Here is an 18833-nt window from a genome sequence, read left to right as displayed (position 1 = left end):
TTCTGATATTCAGAGACATTTTCAAAAAGATTCCACCTAATGTAGAGAAATATATACCAAATAACCCGGTAGTAAAGGCCAATTTTGATGGTTGAGCATACAGGACATCAGTAATTTTGCAACAGCTTAGTATTCCACATGCACTTTCCCAGATTCAAAAGTATTATTGAAAACCGTTATATGCTTCAGCAATAGTTATAAAAAATATGAATTAACGCTTTGTTTAAGTTTTCTACATTTATACGAATTGATGCTGCTGCTGCTCTATGTCTGTTCTCAGCAGAAACGAGAAAATCTTTGGAAGAGCTGCTGCCTCGGGGAAGACTTGAGCAATCCATGTCTTGCTCGCAGCTGCACAACAGAGCCCACACAGGTAGGAAAACATTCATGGTGCTCTGCCCGGGAGTCAGCTGGTACAGACTGTTGGGAGATCAGGTCCATGACGGTTAAACACCAATATTCACTAGCTTTACTAAATATTTCATTGCTATAGAGTCCTTTTCAGATTTGCAATAAGTTCAATTCAACTGAACATTCAGTTTTGACAAACGTTCTGCAATTTTTTTAATGAAAACAATGACAGTAGGGAAACGGAAGCAGCAGGAGAAAGACAAAAGGAAGACACAGAACTGAACCCTAGTGGAGAAACAACACAGCATAGGTAAAAAATGGCAATAAAAAGCTTTTAAAAATAATTATATTAATTGAACAAAATTAAAATTTTGAAGTCACACATGTGAAGAGATACTGCCAGAAAAATCAGAGGGCAGAAAATGCCATAGATGGATATGGATCTAGGAAACATTTTGAGACAGTAACAGTAGCAGAAGTAAAATAAACGTAGGAAGTTGCTAGCCAAAACAGCTCCTTCCATAACATAGAAGAAGAATTGGACAGCAGCACTGTGACTTGCTGATTTTGAACACGACAACAGAGTAACAGGCATACTATCAAAGAGATATTTTGTATAAGCAGAGTAGCTGAGTGTTGGAGATGAAAACTAGAGACTCGATCAAAGAGGAATAAAAATAGTAGAGGAAATTAACAACGATGAAATCACTTACGTTTTAAGTCTGAAAAAAGGCACACAATAAAGGAAGAATGATGAGGGAAAGAAATATTCTCCCTGACAGGATATATAAAGCTAAATTGCTGTATTATATCAGAGATGAGCTAAGAAAAGATAAGAGCTGGACCAGAAGAATGCAGAACAGAGAACAGACAGAAGTATTGGCAATTTTCAGTAAGGATGATTAAAAGGTGTAAGAAAGTGTTTGTCATTTCATAAGGGCTGTTGTATACTAGATGACAGTAGCGTGGGGGTTTGACTAGAGAGATCATGATAAATAATGTTAAAAATTTACCTGCCTGCGATGAGCTAAAAATTAAATCAAAGAGCTTGAGCTCTTTGAGCAAGAAATGCTTTCATCTTAATCATCAATCTCGTTCATAAGTGTATACATATTTAGTAAGAATGATGGTACACCTTATTTGCAGCAAAATGGTGAGAAGCTAAGAAGTATGTCACTCTATATAAGGGACTATGTTGATAGCTCCACTGCCAAGGACCTCCAATTTGAATGCATTCACCTTCCTTTCACAAAATAGAAATGAAATGTTTTTCATGCCTAAACAAGTATCTGATGTATATATGGAATTTATGAATGCAAAGACTTGCAAACTCACAACTGCAAGCAAAATTTCTTGATTAGATTCAGAAGTGATAGTGTCTTATGAAAATCTGTAAACGGAAATAAGTTAAATTTATGTTTCAAGGTTATATTACGAACTAGAATTTAGAAGAATTTCTTTTTCCCTCTTCACCAACCTCTTGCATCAGAGACTGAGTGAAAACCATCAGAAAAAGTGGGCAACAGATGTATGTACAATTGATCAGCAGATTCAAGATACTGTGCTTTACATACACAGACACAGGCATTTACACTCATAAACTTAAGTCTTTAAAATTTAACACAAAACTTTTTAAAATATTAAATAAACATATATCAAGTGACATTTATCAACTCTTGGAAAAGGAAAATCATTGTATAAATTATACATTATAAATCCCATTATTCAAAACTTGAAAACAAAGCTATACAAAGGAAATGGTATACAACTTGAATGAAAAAAAAAAAATTAGTTCCACCAATGTTGTAGCTTTAAATTTGTCTTACAGTTACTTTCACATATGCATACGCTTTTAAGAGTTTCAGCTTCAAACACAACTATGCGGATTTTCAGAGATTTTAACTTTAAAAAGGATCCTATAACCTATAATATATTTCTAAATCAGTAAAAATGTCATAATGAAGGGCATCAGAACCTAATACACACCTCAGAAAATACTCTAATCAGCTCTTAGAAAAAGAAACCCACAGTTACTGACAAGCCACAATTTAGGAAAGAAGAATGACAAATATTTGGATACCACATTATGGAAGGTGGTATAAGCTTTAAAAAAAATAATGGGGCTGATAGAATAAACTAATCAGTTAACTGCTGACAAAAAAAAAAAAAGGGCACAAATATCTTTGGAAAAGCATTTGAGATATACTTTGTATAAATATCAACGGCAGATACAGCTTACTATGAGATGATCCTAAGTACACTCTAGAAACTACGAACAGGATTGCAAGGTCGATATTTACTCTAATATTCTACGACAAAGCCCAGCAGGAATTGAGCTTATAACCAAACAGCTAATCCATTCCCACACCACAATGTCCATTTTTTTCAGTCCTAATATTGAGGGACAAACTGAATAACTGGTTTGTCAAGGCTTTCATGTTTTGTTGACCAAATGAGTGTCTCTATTCTGAAAGACTGAACATACAAGAAACAGAATTATTTCATTATAAATGAAGTAAAACTGAGAGAGTTTAACAAAACTTGTCTCTTTGCATATCATCCCTGTTTGGAAGCCACACTAATCCTCTCTGCATCCTTCCAGCTTTAGTGCATGTGCTGCATGTTCAGTATGGTTTGAGATACTGGTTTCAAGGATCTCCACCAGACACACACAGAAATGACATTATCAGTTACACAGATGGTGTTATAAGTCTGTGCACACAACACTGACCATGGATCTTCAGAAGTTGTGGAGGTAATTGATAAATCCACACTACCAAAATGTTACAATAATATTTCTATTTGTTACTGGTGCTTCACTTGAGGCAGGAGTGCTCTCCAAGCAAAGCTATTATTTTTTAGTTATACTGTATATAAACAATGTGTATTTAAATAAAGAAAAACGTGACAAGTAACTGCTTATCTGACTCACTACAGCTAATCCTCAAGGTTCTTTTCTGTTCCTTAACAAGCGCTAGATCATTATTGTAGCAGAAAAATAAATAATTAGTGAAATCAGGACTGTCCATTAGTGTACTAAATAACTTGCCAGTGCTTTTATTCTAACAAATATTTCAGCATGTTACAAAATGTTGCACAGTAACAGCATACCACAGAAGTTGCCTTTTCAATTGATCTGTGGTATTCCTTTTCATTCTCAATGCCCTGCATGTCAGGCTCTTTGCTCAGAGGCTCCCACAGAACTAGAATTTTAAAGACGAATTACTTCTCTTAGAAATAATAGGAAGCAGGAAAATTGCTCAGGAAAGATTTATCTATAACTCATTTTATAAAATATTTTTCACTATAGAGAGAAAATACCGGTACCAAAACATCAAAATTGAACTATTTAGTTTACAAAACTTGCTATTTAATGACATAGATAACTTATTAAAAATAACATTTTGAGGAAGATCCTTAGCTGCTTCTAGAGCAGCAAAAAGATTTATATTAGTTGACAATCTCTCTTAAAGACTTGTCCAGAAAAATGGAAATCACTGTGTAAAAATGGTGCTTTACCATAATGTATAGCCACAACATAATGGTATGGTCATTGCATCACTTTCATATAATGCAATACCAGAAGAATGTTGTGAAATGTAGGAATAGATTTTAAGAAAAAAAAAGTCAATTTATAATTTCACATGCTGAGTTCATATATGCTCTAAACTGAAATGTTGGATATGAGGCAACACCTTTTGGCTTTTAGAAGACAGTTTTAAAAATATAAACCCAAGTCAATGTTTCTTTATCTCTTTAAGCCATTCAGCAAAAGGGTTTGGGAAGAACGGATGCAGGCCTTCCAGGCTATTAAAACCAGCCCTAGGTATTTAAGCAATGGGCAGTAAACAGCAGCTGTTTAAACTAACGTGTACTAGAGTGTTCAATTTTTACACATGCAAATAGCTAACTTCATCCTGTGGAGGAAAGAAAACACAGAACAAAGTATTTCAGGAAAAGAAGGAAAGACAGACAAAGAGAGAGACAGAGTGCACTTGTAATTGCAAACTTAACTCAGATCTCTAATCTATGACGTGTCTGTGCAGGAGGTAATCAACCCTGTAGTTCTGCCATATTTATAGTATATTTATAAGCCATTCAGTTAGAGAGAGAGATTTCCGTACCTGGACGCAGGGGGACTTACAGGAGAATAGGAATAGCAAAATGAAGTATGAAGGAGATCAAGGAGAAATAGCAGAATGAAAGCTATTGTTACAGATGGCAATATTTAATGAAGATGCTTTATTTATCTACTTATTGCTGATGAAACACAGATCTTTTGTGCCTGAATGGCAGAAATAAAATGTATTTGTTCACATCTATACTGCTAAATTTAACACACCTGAAAAATCTCGAACACAGATTAGGAGATGCAATGCGGAGGACAAGTGACAATTCTGTTTGAGACAGAGCTAGAATTTTTTGCATCTCTGTCCTAAATATTTCACAATGTTTAAAGATAGAAAGAAGATATTGCTCAAGATGAGTCAAATATTAGCTCAACTGTGGCCATCATTATGGTCCTATCAAGTTAAAAATCACTGTGGACAATGTTTTGTGGTTTAGAAACCAGGATAAGATGACTTATAGCTATTCAAGACAGACTGGGTAACAAGAGGTATAAAAGTACAATACCCATAATCATTAATCTGTGTCAAATCTTGAATTTAGATCTTGGCCTTCCACAGCTGAAGACAGTGGAGATTTTGCTATTTATTTCATTATTACTAGTATAAGCACAACATTCTTTTCAAGAGAACTAAAATCTGCGTAGGGAAAGTCCCTGATAATGTTAATCAAGGTCGTCATCTGGCCACATCTGCAGTTCAGAATTTATTTAAAACACTATTTATATTTCATTCAGCTGCTTCAAAAATAATTTGTGGAGTCTGAGAAGAGTGGCAGTAGATAAAAACACAGTCGTTGAGTGGTAAAGCTTTAAACCAGAAACCAACTGATTGTTGCCAGCCTGTTTTCTTCCAGTAATATATACTGAGTATTTATTGTGTGACAAAGCTAATGAGAAAATTGTGGTGAACAAAGGGAGGGATCAGGGCTCCAGGCAGTTTGGTTGCTCAAGTGAACTTTTGATCTTTCTTACAACTTTGGTTAAACCATCTTCATAGCAAATAAGCAATAAACTGATGTCAGACAGCACTGGAAACCAGGATACCAGGGTTGGAAAAGCCTTGGTAAGTTGTGCAGCACTGCATGAAGCTGAACATCAATGTACACTCTACGTGGTGAAGAGGCTCAACCTGAAGCATGATATCCTGCTGATCCCCCTCCCCTGCACCTCAATTCCATATCCCCACACCCATATGTTTCTTTCTTTTTCTCTGTCCCTGTCTTTTGACAGGTACATGTCAAGAGCCACAGGACTGACTGTTGCACCAGCAGGGCATCATGGAAGATTGGAAAGAGAGTGCTGGTGCTCAGCAAACATTCTGTCTCTCTGAGTACCGTAGGACACTTTGCTCCAGGACACAGCTATCGCCTTTGATTTTTTAATCTTTGTTTTGCTGAGTGGGAGGGTGGTTAAAATATATGAATATATATACATACAGGTGCACATGTGTGTGTATGTATACACACACACCAGATGGGCTTGCACTTTAAGTGGAAGTTTAGTTACAGATATTCTACTCCAGGAATAAGAAATCATTACAGTTGGATAGACTGTTAAAATGAAATCTGAAGCGTTCATCAGCAAATGGATATAACTGCTAAATCAGAATCTGACGTTCTCAAGGTCAAAGACCTAAGACTGAATATCCACACAAATGACAACAGTACAGATAAGCTTGTAAGATACAGTTTCAGGTGTACCAGTGAATACAGAGATTCATGTTTTTTTGAACTCGCATTCAAAAATGCTAGTTTTGAATCCTAAGGTTAACCAGGGAACTGCTGGACAGGGAACTGCTGGAGCGAGTCCAGCGAAGGGCAACTAAGATGATTAAGGGATTGGAGCATCTGCCATATGAGGAAAGGCTGAGAGAGCTGGGACTCTTTAGCCTGGAGAAGAGAAGGCTGAGGGGAGACCTTATTATGGCATACAAGTATCTAAAGGGTGGGTTGAAGGAGGATGGAGCCAGGCTCTTTTCAGTGGTTCCAAGTAACAGGACGAGGGGCAATGGGCACAAGTTAGAACACAGGAAGTTCCGTTCAAATACACGGAAGCACTTCTTTACGGTGAGGGTGACAGAGCCCTGGCACAGGCTGCCCAGGGAGGTTGTGGAGTCCCCTTCTCTGGAGATTTTCAAGACCCGCCTGGATGCAGTCCTGAGTAATGTGCTCTGGACAGTCCTGCTTTAGCAGGGGAGTTGGACTAGATGATCTCTAGAGGTCCCTTCCAACTCTGAAAATTCTGTGATTCTGTGATTAAATAGGGACTTCCAGACCCTGGGTATCTCACTAAGGAAACTGTGATTCTGACATAGCAGTTGTACAAAAACCGGTGCCACAGCACATATAATCCAGCTCAGAAATATTCCAGACAGCTTCACGTGCAGGTGACTCTTATCATTCTGTCTCATAAGTGAAAGGCATATCAAGGAAGATATTTTCTTCAGGTTTTTTGTCCTGTCAGTTTGATAATTTGATCACAAACGCTGTAATCCTAAATTCAGCTTTCTGCCCAGTGCCAACAGATTCCATAGAATAGCAACATTCCAGAAGCTTGTAGCAAATACTTAGTAATTAAATAGGACAATGGTTGGTTGCACAGCATGGATCTTTATTCTGTTCCAACTGGAAAAAATCTTAGTTGCCCTCAAACCAGGACAGCATAATGTAGGCAGCGTTGCCTCATGAAGAATGTGTAAGGATGAACAAGGTTTAAGCAAAAAGCTCAATGTACCTCAGAGCAGCAGAAAAATGCCCTACACTAAAGGATTTTTGGAAACCCACAAAAAGCTGATATAGAATCTCAGTTCCTATGGCTAGATATTGTCTAAAAGAAAGAAAGAAAGAAACAAACAAACAAAACAAAAGAGGCACAAAAGATGAACAAAACAACTGAAATCCCTGTTGGCAGTCTCTGAAGAGAAGCCTGAATGGACACCTTGGCATCTCTAACAACAGTCACCCAGGTAACAGTGGAAATGTGAAGCCTTCACTGGAAACAAAGCCGATGGTGAAATTCTAAAGACTTTTTGGCAGAGCAAGGCAAGAGCATGCACTGACTTTAATCCTGCTTTTCTGTGAATATGAATTAGAGCTTTTGACCTGACTGTCCATTTTCCTACTACAACCATTGTTTTCTTCAAAAAAAAAAAACCCACCAGAGAATCTGTCTTCCCCTGCCAAATGCAATGATCTTTACCTTTCACAGAAGTTCATATTTAGTCCCACTGAAGCTATTTGTCTTTATAAAGAGAGAGCAGGATGTGTTTTGTATGGCTATTTTTTATCTTCTGGTATCAACTGAATTTATTAAACTATCTGTTCCATGTAATTACTTTCTGTACATCAAGCCTTTCTAATAGGTCTGTTCTCCCAATGTCCTTGCTGTGTGCGCAGACCTCCCAATGATATTAATGAATCTTGAGCATGTGATTTGAGAGAAGGCTATGGTTCTTAAGTCATTCTGAGTGGGAAGAGTTCATAGCAGAGACCATGTAGGGCAAACGCTGAGCTGCACAGTAGCAGTAACTACTGTTTTTAATGAACTTTAAACAAAGCCTTATTATTTGTGCCTCATAATTGGACTCCTCCTGTTAAAAAAGAATCACTCTACACATCTATTATCGTGTTTCTACACATAGAGGTGTTTCCTGAGTGTTACTTTCCTATTTGTCCCTGTGGCATCAGTAATTAATTCATGCCAACAATTATTTTGGAAAACATAACACGTATAGTTTTGTTTAATCAACAGAGAACATTTACACCTACAGATGCCACCTCCAGTCGGTGGCATAAAGATGCACGTGATGCATTTGCAGAAGAAAGCCCACGCATGCTGTCACCCATGAACAACCAAAATACATTCCAAGGACACAACAGTGTCCCCACCCCACCCCTTGACACAGGGGAGTTAGCAAATGTTACCGGCTTCCATTTACATGAAAGGGTCTTTAAAAAAAAATAAAGTAATTAGACACGTTAGTGAGAGATAATTATGTCAGGTAAAGATGAGCATTCCCAGAAGTGCTTTTGGCTCTATTAGGAAAGAACATTTCTCCTCTCAAATGAATTTCACAGGCATGTAAGGTGTAGGAAAATGGCACCATTCTCATCAGTGTTAAAAGCATATGATACGAATGAGGTCTCCAGCATGGCACTGACTGCAATAAATTATCAAGTGTGCGTTCTGTTTTCTGAAATGGGCTCAATTTATCATTTTATTGAAAAGGTTCCATTATGCTAATGTATTATAAAATCACTTTTTGCTGTTGCTAGAAGGTGAAGAGGGAATATCAATTTTTATATATAGAACTTGGAAGTATTGCAGCAGTGACCTGTCAAGGGTTAATAACCCCAACAGAAGATACAATATACGTAAGAGCACATTTCCAAGGACTTTGTAATGACAAATTTTCATAACCCTACTGGAAGCAGAATAGCCAGAATGTTTTTCTTAAGATTAACTACTTCAATAGAAATTTCAGCAGAATTAAAAATAGTTAATTGGTGGGCTGACAACTCTCCCTCTGTTCTCCAATTTACCCTTGAATTGACACTGGAGACAGTTTAGGAAGTGCCATTTCAATGAAGGTCAGATTAGAGAATGCCATTATCATCCTTGTCAATTTACCCAGGTAGCAGACATGAAGGATAATCAGACAGAGGTGATTACTTGCAAAAAGGAATACTCCTTCTCTAAATAAAACATTATATATATAATAAGAATGTTTTCTTTCTTTTGAAGTTTTGGATACAAAACAGGTAAGTATTAAAAGAGGAAGAGAACTATATTTAAATAGACAATTGGTTTGATCCGGTACAATAGCTCTTTTGTGGCTGAGATGTGACTTGTATCCAGAAAACCTCTTTTATGCTGTGCATCAAAAAATAGAGGATTGTTTCAGAAACATTACCATATTATGAATAACTTTTAATGGGAAGCATTGTCTAACAGACATGCCTTTCCTTGCCTCCAAACATACTCATACGGCATAATCCAAGAAGCTACAGCAACTAATCGAGAGGGATAATTTCACATATACTGACACGATTGCAATATATTTTAGCAGTTGAAAACAAGTAAGTGGAGCTAGAGCACTGTGATCATTATCTCAATGGATCATCAATACCCTTCTGGATCTCAGAGCTTCAAACATGGATCCCAGTTTCAGAACTTTTGCAATACAATATTTACCAATCAGCTTGCAAACTCATTTAAAAGTTTAAAGAACTTCTCATTCAACACCTGGGAAATACTTGGCAGGATTGATTCAAAATTAAATGTAATCCCACTGTACCACGTACAAATGTTATGGTCATAATCTTCTCGTAGTACACACCTGGATTTTCAGACCTCAGATGGGCATGCTTAAACTACAGTTACCTCTGAAAAGCGTATTGTAACACTGTGATGACCTAATGAGGCACAATTTTGCATTAAGTGTGTGAACAATGTGACCACCAAAGGGACAAAGATGTGTGTAGTTGCACACAGGAGACATCCAAGTGACAAAAGATTGTAAAAAAAAAAAAGAAACAAAACAAGCACAAGGGACTGCTGCAAATGGGCAGCACACCTTGCGGGTATGGAATACCCATGAACAGGAGCTGGCAAAACCAAAATCAAGGTAAGCAGAGGAGATTCCATTTTGGGACAGAGGCAAGTGGTATAAAAATATCAAACAAGAAAAGGAAAGATGGAGAGGAAGGAAGATGAGTCTGCTTTTGTTCCAGTTTCTCTTGTCAAAGGGCTCTCAGGCCTTATCAACTTGATTTCTGTTATTATAAGGCATCGGTGTGACCCACACGGCATGAGCTCTGTGGTATCCCAGCAAATTTAGGATAAAAGGTCTAACGGCTAAAGTCTAACAGTTTTGTATACATAATGAATGCATAGTGGTAATGATTAACAAAGCACAGGAACTAACCATTAGCACAAAGTGAGTTGTTAATGCAGGAATTTTGTAAAGTTTGGTTTTCAAGGTTAAAACAAAATTGTGCATACAATACACTTACACAGTGTGTAATGAAGTGCAGCCATGCTTACCAGAATGTATTTGCCAAAATCTGGACTAGTATATTATTGCTGAGTTGGTACTTTATTCTGTTTTTCTAAAAACATGCATCAGTTCCTCCCCTTTTCTGGATGTAGATTGATCCTCAAACTGATTTTGCATTTCATATTTAACAGTTTATAAAATAAGGCATTTTAAAATCTTGGAACCAAATGTAAATTAAATCACCATGTGCTACATAATGTATTTTCATTTACATTAAAAGTGGTTTAATCCTCATACAAAAGGAAACTGTCAGTTCACCAAATCAAAAAATAGCATAGTAACATAACTAGTTACTTGAATGCATCTACCGAAACAATACATTGGTTGCATATTAAGTAATTTATTACTTTTTCTTGTACAGCAATATGAATCTTATTCAAATTAACGTCTGTCAAAAGAACTACCATAAGAACCACGTAAACAGCATTAAATGGTGTATTACTATTTCAAGAAATTTTAAAAAGGTCAGTGTAAGCACTCTGATTATTTGTTGATAGAACAAAATTTTGATAACTCTGGGAAAAAAGGACCTAATTACTAAATGCAAATTACACAGAATACCGATTTCTCCTCCTCAAAATATTGATTTACAATACCGTGGACCTAAAGTATATTTAATTAATTATTTTTTGTTATAATTAATCCACAAATGATTTGCACAGATGCCAAGGGAAAAAAAAATCTTTATACTGATTAATTTCCCATGTAAAAATGCAGCTAAATGACAGGAGAGAAACTTTACAAATCCTTTTCCCTTTTCTAAGGGAGTAGTAAATTCTTAGATATTTAATTTCGTGACACAGTGAAGCAAAATTAGGTCATGAGAAAGTAAGTTCATTGTTGTTCTCGTAATAGTTTTGTCTGGTGCAGTTGCTGAACACTTACAGAGCTTCATGTCTCAAAGTATAAATAGAGATGTTCTTGCAGTACTGGAGGCCAGTCTGGATGGATCAGTGCTCTCGTTTTGATGACATTCTCAAAACAGGGATAAGAAAAAGCTGCAGTTGTACTCAGCTTGGTACTGGGTAGGGGTACTCAGCCCAACACCATATTAAAATGGGGAGGCAGAGATGTACACCATGGCATTGCCCTATCTGGAACTAATTGGACATTATAAAATTTATGAAACTGTGAAGTAATTTTAAAATACTTCAGGAGCTTAGACTACTTATTTACTTCAAACAAACCTGACACAGAAATTCTTATCCTTTTAGGCTTTTTGATTAAAAGAATCATAATAAAATGTAATATCAATTACAGAGCACAGCACACAACCAACAAAATACCATTCAAAAAGTATTTATACCATGTCAGCAATATCCCCAGTTAAAGTGATACTTTTTTTTTTCATTTCATCAGAGCTTCTCTCAGAAGTATACACAGTTCTGACTATCCAAATCCTAAATTGCAGCTTTCCCTTCTGAATGTTTTTGCCTGTGTCTTCCATATACCAGAGTCTTACACAGATTGGGAACTAGCTCATTACTTCATGCTCTTAAGCACTGGCAATACTGAAGTTTTGCTAATGACAGTTTTACCTGCCCTAACTCATTATTATGTTATGTGTAAGGACAGGAGGTTTTAACATATATTAAGTTTTGGTAAAGCATTTCCTAACTAGGTAGAAAAGAATCAATCCCTTTTTCTGCTAGAATTTACAGGCTGCCAGACCTCAGTCAATATATACCAGTACTTTATTTACTCTTCTGTAAAAAGAGGAACATGGAAAGATAATATCAAACAAGAAAAGGAAAGATGGAGAGGAAGGAAGATGAGTCTGCAGTACAGAGATGACTTGCATGCAAGTCATTTTTAAAAAGTTAGCTAAAGAACACCAGGACATTCTAAGGAACGTATCAGACAAGCGATATTTAAAAGTTGTAAAGAAAAAGACCTAAGTAATGATGACCACATCTAATCACAGAATCATAGAATTATGTAGGTTCAAAAATACCTTTAAGATCATCAAATCCAACCATTAACCTAATGCTGCCAAAACCACCACTAAACCATGTCCCTAAGCACCACGTCTACCCATCTTTTAAATACCTCCAGGGATGGTGTCTCAACCACTTCCCTGGGCAGCCTGTTCCAATGCTTGACAACCCTTCCTGTGAAGAAATTTTTCCTAATATCCAATCTAAACCTCCCCTGGCACAGCTTGAGGCCATTTCCTCTTGTCCTACAGCCTGTTACTTGGGAGAAGAGACCAACCCCCACCTCGCTACAACCTCCTTTCAGGAAGTTGTAGAGAGTGATAAGGTCTCCCCACAGCCTCCTTTTCTCCAGGCTAAACAACCTCAGTTCCCTCAGCCTCTCCTCATAAGACTTGGGCTCTAGAGCCTTCACCAGCTTCACTGCCCTTCTCTGGACATGCTCCAGCACCTCAATGTCTCTCTTGTAGTGAGGGGCCCAAAACTGAACACAGTACTCAAGGTGCCGCCTCACCAGTGCCGAGTACAGGGGGACAATCACTTCAGACAAATCATTTCAGACAAAATAATAAACCAGCTAGCTGTTAATGGATTAAACTGGGAATTAGGTAGGTAGCAACATGAATATCAGCTTACAGAAAACAGAGGCTGTCAAACTAACTTGGTATTTTTTTGAGATTACAAATTTGCTTGACAAGGGTAGCTGATTGATAGATAACTTTAGAGAGGGAAGCAATGCGACTCTGTAGTCTGACCTCCTGCCTAGCACAGTCCATACCACTTCTAGGTTTAAGTCCAATCTTTGTTGCTGGACATATGTTTCAGAAAAAAATGTCCTATAATTATTTTTAAATGGCCGAATATGGAGAATTCGTTATAAGACAGGATAGGTCGCGTCACCGGTTGATTTCCTGGCAAGTTAAAATCTATATTTATATTTGCTGGCTTTCAGTTTATAGACAATGAAAGCTTAAATCCTCAAATAGCTTGTAAGATCTAAGACTCCCCTGTTATCAAATTTCCACTCCCATGGCTGCCACAAGATTATACCAACATATACAAGCCAGTCATGACCTGCACTTTTGTAGGATTCTTGTGACTCTTCTCCTGAACCTTCTAACAGTTTTTTCCAGCAGCTTTTTTGAAGTTTAGACATCAAAAAGGTGCATTATGTTCCAGTTTTAGTTATGCAAGTGTCAAAAGCAGAGGGAAAACATACCCTCCATTCCACTCAGTGTTTTCTATTTATACTTCCAAAGATCTTATTAGCTTTCTTGGACTTGGCATCATGATGCATTCTCATATTCAGATGATAAGTCGTATGAACCCTTACGTTTTTCATATTCACTGCTTCCCAGGCCAAAATTCCTTCACCCTATACATGTATTTACTGATATGCAGCCATTATGGAACATAGTTGATTTGCTGACACCTTGTTTATCAAAGCCCTTTGTCCCAGATATTGGACAGACTGTAAATTAGGTGGGGGTGAGGTAGGATGAAAGTCCTGCGCTGAGACTTTTTCACACGTTCATTTGAAATCATGCAAGGTGCTATTTAGCAGACAGAAAAAATGCATTTCTACTTCTCTTGTCTGCAAAGAGAGGAAACCTGGAAATCTTCGATGCAGAGACTACTAAGATCCATTTTCATATTTATTTCAGTCTGTTAATGACTTTCAAACTTCTGAATTTCTCATGGACAAACACGCATTGTACACGAAAAACACAATGTAAGATGGTTCTCTGGACCAGTCAAGAGTTGCTTTCATTACTCACCACTAAAGTGGGGGTGAGCTGGGAGGAGGATGCCCTTTTATACTCTTCTGCAAGGAGCAAATAATGCCCTTAGTGGAGACAGGATGTCAGGCTATGTGCAATGTAACAAGAGTTGTCTCTCTCCTGGATTGTCTGGTAAAATTCTAGTTTCACCTCCAAGAATTCAAGTCAATACTTCAAAAATACTACTTTTGCAGTCAAATGCTGCAAATGCTTCTGGGAGAAGCTTCTGTGATGCAAAAGTTGCCACAAATCTTTTTCCTCAGAATTCAAAGGAGGGCAAATAAAACAAAAGCAGGGCAAGGACACAGGGTCAGCATCCTGTGCTAACAAACAGAAATACTTTAGTCTTTGGAAAGAGATGAAGCATCTTAGTGTTTACTGCTACAATTATGGAATAGCTGTGTAGCATGTTAGATTAAACAATAATCAATTAATGAATCCTCTGCCTCTAAATTGTAAGTGTAAATTTGTCATCTACTCATTGCATTTGATCTCACAGACACAGAAAAAAAAAGATTACACTTGATTCTACTGTGTATGTTTCTACTATAGGCTGATCACCACAACAACCAACCATCCACCTTCTAAGACAATAGCTTGATAAGTATAATTTCAAGTGGCAGTGGTGGCATATGCAGCCTTCAGCCACTCATTCCCACTACTATTACTCATTTCAGCTGTGCCAAAGAAAATCCTCACTACACTGTAAAGGTGACTGGAAAACTGATCTCTGGATTACTATTTTTTTTCCTTTTGTCTTGCATGATTATTGTTTAGCCAGAATACTCCTCAACTCAGTGAATTATGTGACTACAAAGTAACCCTCCCCAAACCCTAATAACAAAAACATCAAAATCCCCCATATTGGACAAAAGTGGTAGGGCTGAACAGACGCAAGGACAAGATTTCATAGTGAGAGTCAAAACAAACGAAGGAGAATATAACAGGCCTCTAAAAAGTACTTGTCACTAACATCCTTCCAGGCATAACTGTCAGTCATCAGAGTGGCTCTTCTTTTTTTTTTTTTTCCTTATGATAAAAAAATCTATTTAACTTAATCACAGCTAAAACTAGTCCACATATAGTCTCAACACATTTTTTCTTCAGTTGTCATTCTGCCGTGAAAATATTTGACGCAACAGAAGATACTTATCAGTTTGTACTTGGCTTCACAGAGTTTGCAGACTGTGGAAAAAGACACCACTTGACAAATCTTAAAAGGCCTTACACACATATAAACTATTCTGTAAAGTCCAGAAAAACTATTAAACCCCTGTACATATCATGTACAGTTGGGAAAAAATAAATAGTACCATTAAAAAGCTTACACCATTGCCTTGCTTTTGACAGTAAACCCAGCTTGAAACCCTGTCCCTATCTTACCAGATTTAAATGGGCATGCACCCCTCTTATCTCATCATTCATTCAGACTGGGAGATGAGGATCATTAAGCTGGGTACTAATTTGTTCCTAAACTGCACTCATTCATCATTAGTTGGCAGTGAGAGGTTGATCAAGTCAGTTGTGGAGTACTTCTGTGACCCTCCCATGAATTGTTTATTTTCTGCATGAGTTACTTAAGAAATTCTCTAGAAGTTATTTCAACAATTTTAGTAGCCATTATGTTAAGCATAACAACTTCTGTGTTCCGGTTAGTCACAAAGGTATCTCTGTTGTATTCACAAAGTATATTCTCTATTCTGGACCTCTACGTTTGGTATTATCCTCCATATTGTATTATCACAGTATCACAGTATCACAGTATGCTAGGGATTGGAAGGGACCTCAAAAGATCATCTAGTCCAATCCCCCCCCTTATGAAGGGCATTTGTGAACTGTTCTTTATAAAAAGATCTCTCTGATGGACTACTAAAAAAAACCAAAACTCAGCCTCTGGTATTGCACAAAATGATCTCTCTTCATGGGGAACAACACAGTTGTCAGTAAGCGTTAGCTAGACTGTGTGTGAGGAGGGGGTTAGCCTGAGAAGATTCATGTAATAGCTAAAAGATTCTTATATTTCTTTCTGATAAGCTTCTCTCTCATGGACAATTTTAAATATTACAGCACAACCCACCTGCAGTAACTTAACCTGTGCCTCAGATGATTTTTCATGATGAAGAGAAGATATTCTCACTAATAGTTTGGTGGATGAAGAACTAATAAAATCCGTAGTATGAATTATCATCAATTTTGTGGCAGCTATATTTTTATAAATAATAAATCTATTCTATAGAAATATTTTATATCAAATATATGGATATGAAAATATTACAAGAGATTGGGAATTAAACAAATTTCCAATGCATAAGCTGCCCAGCATTCAAGTTAAGGAAACTTCTGTTGCGGAAATTTTACGGAGACTATTTTTTGCCTTCTCACAGATCTCTGGGTTTTTTTCCGGCTTATAATAATTTGTAAAAATATTAGCATAATAGAAGTTAGAGACAGGAACAACACAAGAAATCACTCAGTTTATCCACTAAGAAAAATTATTTTGCTAGAAGACAAATAACCTTATCACCTCTTAATACAGTTTGTATTTTTTGTTTAATAACTAAAAGAAACCATATGTTGGGTTTTTTTCCTGTGGTATAGAACTGTTGATCCTAGGAAAGAAACGGAAAAATGTTCAAGTCTGTGTATTGAAACGTACCAAATCACTGATTTACCTGATTTTTCAGAGGGAAGAGAAATGCTGGTTTTTGTAGTATCCAGGATAACCGCCAGCCCTGCAGAGAGTGACGGGAGGATGCTGGTGCTGAGATCTACACGGGTTAGACTTTCAGATTCTCTTTCCAGGGCTTTTAGAATACCTCCACCATGGTTATCTTCTGTTTCATCCTTGTTCTGACTGTTCTTCTGTGAACTCTGAACAATATGAACGATACTCTGCTGCGCCAGGTCACAATTCTGCAACAGAAAACCAAAATCCCAACAAATAATTAATTGTGAGATAAGGGACAAAATCGCTCTGTCTCCAATTTGTTACTTGTTAAGTGTTCTCCAAGCCATTTTGTGTAGAATTTCAGTGTGCAGTAATGGAGTTTAAAGCAAAGTGACAAGTGTAAATTGCTGGAATTAGGATTACTTGCATTGGCAAAAGGGTCACAACACATACAAATCCTAAACATTTAACAAGGAAATGGTGGACCAGAGCCAACAGCTCTAAATAAGTCTGGTTTATTAGGGAATCACAGAATCATGGAATCATGGAGTTTTCAGAGTTGGAAGGGACCTCTAGAGATCATCTAGTCCAACTCCCCTGCCAAAGCAGGACTGTCCAGAGCACATTACTCAGGACTGCATCCAGGCGGGTCTTGAAAATCTCCAGAGAAGGGGACTCCACAACCTCCCTGGGCAGCCTGTGCCAGGGCTCTGTCACCCTCACCGTAAAGAAGTGTTTCTGTGTATTTGAACGGAACTTCCTGTGTTCCAACTTGTGCCCATTGCCCCTTGTCCTGTCACTGGGAACCACTGAAAAAAGCCTGGCTCCATCCTCCTTCAACCCACCCTTTAGATACTTGTATGCCATAATAAGGTCTCCCCTCAGCCTTCTCTTCTCCAGGCTAGAGAGTCCCAGCTCTCTCAGCCTTTCCTCACAAGGGAGATGCTCCAAGCCCTTAATCATCTTAGTTGCTCTTCGCTGGACCCTCTCCAGTAGTTCCCTGTCTCTCTTGAACTGGGGAGCCCAAAACTGGACACAGTATTCCAGTTGTGGCCTCACCAGTGCAGAGTAGAGGGGGAGAATGACCTCCCTCGACCTACTGGCCACACTCTTCCCTATGAAGCCCAGGATTCCATTGGCCTTTTTGGCAACAAGGGCACATTGCTGGGCCATGGATAATTTACTGTCTACTAGGACCCCCAGATCCTTCTCCTCCGAGCTACTTCCCAGCAGGTCCACCCCTAACCTGTACTGGTGCCTAGCATTCTTCCTCCCCAGGTGCAGGACCTTGCACTTGCTCTTGTTGAACCTCATTAGGTTCTTCTCTGCCCAGCTCTCCAGCCTGTCCAGGTCACGCTGGATGGCAGCACGGCCCTCTGGGGTGTCAGCCACCCCACCCAGTTTGGTATCATCAGCAAACTTGCTGAGGATACACTCTGTCCCCTCATCCAGGTCATTAACGAATATATTAAACAAAATTGGACCAAGTATTGACCCCTGGGGGACACCACTGGTTACAGCCCTCCAACTAGACTCTGTGCTGCTGATCACAGCCCTCTGAGTTCTGTCACACAACCAACTCTCAATCCACCTCGTTGTCACCTCATCTAACCCTCACTTCCTCAGCTTCCTTATGAGGATGTTATGGGAGACAGTGTCAAAAGCCTTGCTAAAGTCAAGGTAGATGACATCTACGGCTCTCCCCTCATCCACCCAACCAGTTATAATATCATAGAAGGCTATCAGATTGGTCAAGCATGATTTACCCTTGGTAAATCCGTGTTGACCACTTCCAGTAACTTCCTGTTCCTTAACGTGTTTGGAGATGACATGAGTCATCCAGAATGAGTCACTTCATTATCTTCCCAGGGACAGAGTTGAGACTAACCAGCCTGTAGTTCCCTGGGTCCTC

At 38.1% G+C, this 18833-nt stretch overlaps 1 protein-coding gene across 1 annotated transcript in view; it reads right to left on the bottom strand.

Annotated features, from left to right (window-relative positions):
• PRKN (parkin RBR E3 ubiquitin protein ligase) overlaps positions 1 to 18833 on the bottom strand; it is a gene marked incomplete at its 5' end in the record, with an annotated part of 803812 nt that overhangs the window by 512507 nt on the left and 272472 nt on the right. Inside the window, 1 exon segment of the mRNA XM_082480710.1 lies at positions 16926 to 17166. Within this exon segment, the coding sequence (XP_082336836.1) occupies positions 16926 to 17166 (241 nt within the window).

This window comes from Vanellus vanellus, assembly GCF_965231255.1.
Source record: "Vanellus vanellus genome assembly, chromosome: 3".
Lineage (NCBI taxonomy): Eukaryota > Metazoa > Chordata > Aves > Charadriiformes > Charadriidae > Vanellus > Vanellus vanellus.
This window is presented reverse-complemented; position numbering and strand designations above follow the sequence as displayed.